The sequence below is a fragment of the Grammomys surdaster genome, unplaced genomic scaffold (genome assembly GCF_004785775.1).
Source record: "Grammomys surdaster isolate TR1022 unplaced genomic scaffold, NIH_TR_1.0 126086, whole genome shotgun sequence".
NCBI classification, from domain to species: Eukaryota; Metazoa; Chordata; class Mammalia; order Rodentia; family Muridae; genus Grammomys; species Grammomys surdaster.
This window is the reverse complement of record NW_021620894.1, coordinates 2,337,443-2,345,997: the sequence shown is the minus strand read 5'-3', so window position 1 is coordinate 2,345,997 and position 8,555 is coordinate 2,337,443. Positions and strand designations below refer to the sequence as shown.

Sequence of the window (8,555 nt, the reverse complement as noted above, 5' to 3'; positions counted from 1 at the left end):
TTTGCAAGTAGGAAATAAAACTTGAGAATTTGAGGAAAGTTAAAGTGAGCAAGTTTGTGTCACACACTCGCAATTATTTAAAAATATAAGGCCTAGAGCAATCACTCTCAGAACTTAAGCAGAAATAGCTGAATATCCACATTCATTTAATCCTCATACTTTTAAAAGTACCACAAAAATATGTAATGTGGCAGACATCTATTACTGAGGAGACAAGAAAACTAATTCAAATGGTCATCTATTTAGTAATGGAGTATGTTTCCCAAGGACGTATGAGGTTAATAACTTACAACATCCTGAGTGCATATTACAAAGAATAAATCTATTGCAAGATTTTGGAGAATCATACCATGTCATCCAGCCGTGGTTTTAGATGGAGTGTAAAGGCAAATATATATTTACCAAATGACAGAGAAAAGGTGCTTAGTGATACTCTTTCAACCAGAATGAACATCATTCTAAAATGTAGACAATGGATGGATAACTTTAATATAGTTTAGGAACTGTAAGTAGCCAAACGTGTCCATCACAGAAGGGGATGCATGCATGAAGAATTTATAGCTTACCATACTAGATTTTGATTAGGTACATAATTTGAAACACACATGCTTAAGTAGAACATTTTTGGAGTTCTTTTATTATGATAATAATTGTGGAACATAAGACATTTTGATAGCAAAATGAATTGTCAGAGAAAAATATAAAACCTATAGACATTGGAATCAATTGAATTAGCAAAAACATTGTTTTGAAATATAAAAACATTTGCATGAAATCTTTGAATATTGAGCATATTGAGTAGCACTGATGACATTCAAAATTTCATGGTTGTGAATTTATACAAATTTTTGTTTATTATGCAGCAATACTATGAATATTGGTACACTTCTGTATTTAGTGTAAGAGCATGAGTTTGTAATAATAATTATATTACAAAGTATACTGCTTAGTCCTGCCACTATTCTTTTATCTGTAATGTATTTTATCACCTTCTGAGATCCAAGTTAAAATGCATATACATTAATAAGACAGGTTTAGGTTGTGGATTCTTTAAAGCAGAGTATATGTCACTTTAATTTAGATTGCTGCAGTAACCGAAGGTCATTTTACTTCCTCTGTAATTCAGCAACATTTAGAGGGATATGGAGAGTAAGAGACACAGAGAGAGTAAAGAGGGAGGATATGGGGACAGGGGATGAAAGTTGGCAGAAACTGTCTGTGAAGCATGTTATTACAATGATTTTACTCAATCTAATGGCTCCAAGTGGACAACTCATTTGATATTTCCAAAGTTTTACATTATTCTTCTTAATATTTTCTGTGTTTCAGATCTCTACATGCTACCATAAGACATTTCCATTCATGAAATTTGTCATAGGATTAAGGGCTCTATATTAAATAAATTGCAAGTCATGAATAAATAATTCTAAGAATATTTTAATGGCTATATAAGCTACCAATCTATCTGCAATAACACACAACTTCCAAATATACTAATGAACATTGAAATAATAGCGTAGGCTTAATGTAACTAAGTGTATAATTTGGACAGTTAATATAATATTAAAAAGTCAATGAGTCGAGAAATAGATTAACAACTACTTATTTACAATTTTGATGATGTTCTTAGAAGAGGCACAGATTAAATAAGAACAATCTTGCAGAGGTTCGATTCTCTCTTGGTGATAAGGTTAAGACTGCAACCAGAAAATGCAATACATTTTGCTTTTCTTTGTGAAAAAATGGTTACATTTTTGCATTGGAGAATTTTATTAATGCTGTAATCCTGTTATACGACTTATAAGAATAAGAGCATGAGGACATAAGTTAATATGTATTTTTTATTAATATGTATTTTACATCTGCATGAAAAACAACTACATACATTACTCTCTTAGAAATTAATGTACTAACTGGACAGACAAGATGACTCAGAAGGTAAATGCATCTGCCACACAATCCTGGTGATCTGACATTTGTCTTCCAAACCTGCATTGTGGAAGAAGTAAACATGCTGTCCAAATTTATATTCTGTCTCTGTAATATGCAACATAACATACCATAAATCTGTATACTCAAGCTTAATATAAAGAAACACATAACAACTATTAATACTTTTTTATTATTTTTAAATTGTTTAAAAAATAAAATGTAAGCATCTGCAAATGGTGTCTGTGTTTGCGCATATTATATAAAAAGAGATTCAAAAAGAAAGCTAAGTATTGAGCATTTTATACTTTCAGATGTGTTCTTGATTCCATTATTTGTAATCTTTTAAGATACATATTTCTTAACACTGGGCTATACTGATTGTTGCTGTATTTTGTCTTAATTGCTATGACTTTATATGTGATATCCACTAATTGGATTATGATAAACCTATCCATAAGTCTGTTAGGCTTGATTTTTTTCTATAAAGAGTGTTACAAAACACTAGTATGGTAAGTTCTTCTCTTACTTCATTTTTCTACAAGATTTCTTAGGGCTACTTGAAAGATACAGTATATGAGGATTGCTTGTATTTTATTAGATTGACTTCTGGATATTGGCTGCTAACTTGTTCATATTTTATGCTATTTGTATTTTACTTTTTTTATTTTTAGAAATTCCATTGGGATATGTTTTAATATAAGGGCACATGATAATAAAATAGAAATACATAATACATTGTTTAACATGCAAAGACTAGCAAATATAAAGCTTTTGGCGAGGCACTTACATAAGACAAAGCAGGCTTAGAACTGTACAGCATCAAAAAGAAAATGTGTCATAGCTTAATAAGATGTGACTCAATTTTGAAAAATTTTTAGTGCAGTTATTACTGTACTTTGTGTAATAGCTGTTCTAAAAAGAACAGCACTCACAGAGTCATCATGGATATGAATAACTGAACAATGTAATCAAAATATAAACAACCAAAATATAAGTGCTTCAAAATAGTGAGTGTCTATTTTTGAACAGTATTATTCTGAACATGCTTTGATAATACTTTTAAAATGTTCAAAAATCAACAGGTCTGTGGTATGACAATAGTGTCAGGTATAGATTCTATCTTATGAAGCAGAAAATGTTTCAATAGTCCCATTACATTCATGATACCATTGTCCCAATAAGAATGTCTTACATTCCAGATACTAACATAGCTCAGTGGTTATACATTTGGATAAGATTGTTGAGTGTTTCTTTGCTCCAGTAGTGTCCATAGTATCTTCCAGCATTGAAAAAGCTAGTCATTAATGATGAAACTTCCAGGCTAAGTCAGATATGATATCTTCATGCTCTGTTTTTCAACTACAGCATACCTTCATCAACAAGGTCATACCATTGAGCTCTGGACTGTAACCAAAAGTAATAAGAGCTCATGGTTTTTGCAGAAGTTGATGGGATCCCACTGGCCAACAACTCTCATAGAAGGAACCCACTTACCCAATATGGTGTGTGTGTAAAAGGGAACAATGTGACCCAGACACAGGGGACAGTTGCACATATGAACTCACAGTAATTATGACAATATGCACAACTCCTGTGCAAGCTCAACAAGATTGAAAAATGCATTTTATGGCTATTCCAATAATAACATGCTTTGGAAATATATGCTATGGCACACATGAGTGCTTTGTTCCTTTACAGATGCTAAATAGAATTCATTCTACACAAACGTCACAATTGAATATTTGGGCTGTCTCATACCAAAGCTTCAGTAATGAATCAATACAGCTGCTAGATCATTTTTTTTCACAATCCGTTATACAGAAAACTGTTGTCATTTATCCTGGATAAAACCTGAGAAACATGTGACTGAAATGCATAGAAGATATGTGCTCACACTTATAATATGCTATCAAGCAAGTTTTCAAAGTTTCAAGGTTTTTACATTTACTCCACGTACATGTGGTGTGTGATGCATCCAGCTACTCTTCTTCCACATGTGGTATTGCCACAGCTCTTCAGTAGCCATTTTACGGTATACCTGTAGGAAGATATCTCATTTTGATTTCATTGATGATCAATCTTTTAATTAATTATTTTGTTTATTTGCATTCTAAATGTTATCCCCCTCCTGGTTCCCCCTCCCAGAGTTCTTCAGCATATTCCCCCTCCTGTTTGCCTCTGAGAGAGTGCCCTCTTCTCCCTATCACCTGCGCATGCCCCTTTCCTGGGGCATCAAGTGTCTACAGGACTAGGTGCATCCTCTCCACCTGAGGTCAGACAAGGCAGTCCTTTGCTACACAACTGCAGGGCACCTTGGACCAGCCTGTGTATGTTTTTTGGTTGGTGGCTTAGTCTCTGGGAGGTCTTAGAGGTCCAGGTTAGTTGACACTGTTTAATCTTAATGTACATAAGATCATATACATATTTACACTTTGAAATATTGGCATTGTAGGTATCTTCTTTATAATGTTTATTTTTCCTTAATATGTTTACTTTAGAACATTGTGCTTATAGTATCACTGATACAGATATTTTTGGTATTTCATATTAAATCCTTTGGCAGATATATTTAAACACTGTGGGTTTGTCACCTCATTTTTATGTCCCTTGAGTTTTAAAACATTTTTATAAACTCTCTGACAGTTTCATAAACATTCTTTGATCATATTTGCTCTCAATCTCAGGTCCATGCTCCTTCCCTTCCTATGTACCTTTGTGTTCTGTTGTTACTGTCTTTCCATCATAGCCAATTTGTCCCTTCCATATATTCACGGATATATGGATTCCCTCTGTCACATGGTCATCTTGTCTGGTACTACACTTTCAGAGAAACTGATATGCCCTCTCTCAGCAGGTATAGATTGCCAATGGATCCTTAGCTGGGGTAAACTCCCACTTCCATGCTGGCACTTGGTCTTACATAGATGCTGTGCAGGCTGACAAAATCATGGTGACTGTTAACAACAGCTCCTCTGTTGTACCCAGATGCACTGCTTTCCTGTAGTTTTAAATTTAGATGACGTTCTCATTAACATTTGTCTTTACTTAAGTATTTGACAACTTTTTAATGTACCAACAGATACATACAGAAACACACAGACATACACATACACAGAGAGACACACAGACACACATACATACACATTCACGCATGTACACACACACACACACACACACACACACACACATGTTCTGAATAGTATCATGCTCATCATCCTCTGTCTAGTATTCCCTGTTACAATTCCTTGTCCCTACAAATTTCTTTCCAACATTTGTTGCAATTTTTGTTTTGTTTCTGAAACATTTACTTTATGTCATCTGTATGACCTTAAGTTTAGAAATATACATTGGAGTATGAGAATTTTTATTTTCATCAACCCTTCACAGGACCAAGGGCCTCGCCTCCCATTGATGCCCAACAAGGCCACCCTCTACTACATATACAGCTGGAGCCATAGGGCCCTCCATGTGTACTCCTTGTTTGGTGGTTTAGTCCCTGGGAGCTCTGGGAAGGGGTCTGGTTGACTGAAGGAAATGCCATCAAAAAACTGTCCACCTAGAGATCTATGCCATATACAGTCATCCTGTTATAGATGCCAAGAAGTGCATGCTGACAGGAGCCTGATATAGCTGTCTCCTGGGAAGCTTTGCAGAGTCTGACAAATACAGAGGCTGGTGCTTGCAGCCAACCATTGGACTGAGCACATGGTTCTCAATGGGGTCCCCAATGAAGGAGTTAGAGAAAGGACTGAAGGAGGTGAAGCGGTTTGCAACCCCATAGGAAGAGCAATAATATCAACCAATCCGAACCACCCCACCCCCCCCCAGCTCCCTGGGTTAGAAAGTTTGAATGTGGGTTAGTAATCCTGTCCTTCTGCCTGAGGCCCTGTCTATTTATTGGAGGTGGACTCTTTGAGTTTCCCCTCCCCAATGTTGAGCATTTTGGATAATGTCACCACGATTGAGCCCTTAGAGTCTCTCACCTCCTGGGTTTCTGTACTTTCTAGACGGTCCCTCTACCTCCTTCCCCTTGAGACTGCTTATCTCTTGACCCTTTGGCCTACTCTCCTGTCCCTCCCCTATATCTGATCCCATTCTGCTTTTATATTTCAATATTTTTATATTTTAATGACTAATTAATGATTAATTGGTTCACAGTTCAATAGGATAGAGGATAATAGTTACATTTCCCCTAATTAATCCATATCTGCACTGCAATTGTTCTTAGTTGACAACATTTAAATGGAAAGAGAAGAGCTACATTGGGTCTGTTTCTCTAATTTTAATATGTGGAAATACAAAATTTTTCATGTGCAAAAATATCAATATGAAATACCAACACAAAAAGTATAGTTCAGATTTGTTTGAGTGATAAGATGCGAGTAATAGTTATTTCCTTACAATGAAAGTAATAGAAATACATTGTATTAGTAACAGTGTCATTATTACATAATTGTAGCAAATATGGGTATTTTTGTCCTCAAGGCCTCACTATGTAACCACTACTGATGACTCTGTGGCTCTCAAGAACTGTTTCCCATATGAGAATCCACTTCCCAGTGGCACTAGGTATCCACTACCTAATATCCAAACTTCACATTTGGATATTTAAAGACTTTTTATCAAGAGTTAGAAAAATGGGAATGTCTAAAAAGAATATTCCTGGAGATCTCTTAGTAAAATAAGATTCTAGATAAATTACTTACTGTTATTTAGGGAAGGCTTGCTTCCTCAACATAGGCTTATATGTTTTTATACTAATACTCACTTGACATCCCAAACTAGAAGCATTGTTTTGAAATCACAAACTTTTTGAAAACTGTAATACAATGATAGCATTTTCTATGAAATTCATTCTTAATTTTAAGTATATGTTTAAGAATAACAGTAACAGCAATTTTATTTATCAAAAAATGATACAGTTAAGGCAATTATATACAGGGCAAATGAGTTCTAAGGCAGATAATTTATATAGGGAATTTCTGTACATGGAAAAGAATAAAAAAGTTACTTTAATAGCTTACTATACTCCTTCAGGATCAGAATGGAGGACATGACAGCAGGAAACCATTGCACAGTGACTGAGTTCTTCTTGGCTGGGCTCTCAGAGAAGCCAGAACTCCAGCTGCCTCTCTTCCTCTTCTTCATGGGAATCTATCTGATCACTCTGTCTGGGAACCTGGGTATGATCACACTGATTTGGCTCAGTTCCCATCTGCACACACCCATGTACTTTTTCCTCAGCAGTCTGTCCTTCATTGACTTCTGTCAGTCCACAGTTATTATTCCTAAAATGCTGGTGAGCTTTCTGACAGAGAAGAACATCATCTCCTACCCTGGATGCTTGGCTCAGCTCTACTTCTTCATCAGTTTTGGTGTTGCAGAGTGTTACACGTTAGCTGTAATGGCATATGACCGCTATGTTGCCATCTGTAACCCCTTGCTTTACAATATAACTATGTCCTCTCAGATTTATACTTCCCTGATTTTAGGGGTATATATGTTTGCTATGCTCTGTGCATCTGTAAACACAGGCTTCATGATTAGGATTAAATTCTGCAGATTAGATGTGATCAACCACTATTTCTGTGATTTTCTTCCCCTCTTGAAACTTGCACGCTCTAATACCTATGTCAATGAAATGTTGATTCTGTTTTTTGGTACACTGAATATCTTTGTCCCGATGCTGACCGTTATTACTTCCTACATCTTCATCATTCATAGCATCCTGCGTATTCGCTCCATGGAGGGCAGGTCCAAAGCCTTCAGTACTTGCAGTTCCCACATCTCTGCTGTTGCTATCTTCTATGGTTCTGCTGCATTCACATACTTACAGCCATCATCAGTGAGTTCGATGGACCAAGGGGAAGTGTCCTCTGTGTTTTACACTACTGTTGTGCCCATGCTGAACCCTTTGATCTACAGCCTGAGAAATAAGGATGTAAGTGTTGCACTGAAGAAAATACTTGAAAGAAAAAAATTCGTGTGACCAGAGTCACATGCAGAATATTTCTTAGTGGAAAGTTATCTAAAGTATATCAATTGACTTGATACTATTTATTTTATCTTGCTTGTCATTATTATTATGTATTTGCTAGGACCCTTTGATAATTTTTACTATTACAAATTTCAGCTTTAAATTTTAAGTACCTAATATGTTATATGTTTCTAAGTATCAAGAATGTAAATATTAGTAAGGAAAACATGGATTCTTATACCTGTAGTTGGTAGCCCATCATGGTATATAAATTTTTCTTCACGTTTTTAAATGTTAATTTAAATTGATAAATATCATTCTTCATTACAATAAAATGATATTATTTTATTCATTTTCAACTCATTTTTGAGAATTTTATACATAAGTGCTGTAATTACTTCATTTTTCTCATCTCCCTCCAGCTACTCTCATGAACACCCTGGTCTCTTTCAAATTAATAGACTGTTTTCATTTCATTCATATATACCCATAGGAAGACTGACTCTCTTCTCAGCCATCATTGATGTTTCTATTTCTCCATCTAGGAATGGGGTCCCTGAGATTTCCCCCAACTACATTGGTATGTTATAGGATATTTTGTGTTTTTCTTTTCTTTTCTTTTCTTTTCTTTTCTTTTCTTTTCTTT

The 8,555-nt window shown here is 35.2% G+C and overlaps 1 protein-coding gene across 1 annotated transcript; it reads left to right on the top strand.

Annotated features, from left to right (window-relative positions):
* The first annotated feature begins 6,976 nt into the window (after nucleotides 1-6,976).
* LOC114611136 (olfactory receptor 1537-like) lies at nucleotides 6,977-7,921 on the top strand. Its single transcript, XM_028755784.1, has one exon. It carries the CDS (start codon nucleotides 6,977-6,979, stop codon nucleotides 7,919-7,921), a length of 945 nt encoding a protein of 314 aa, XP_028611617.1.
* Nucleotides 7,922-8,555: the final 634 nt, after the last annotated feature.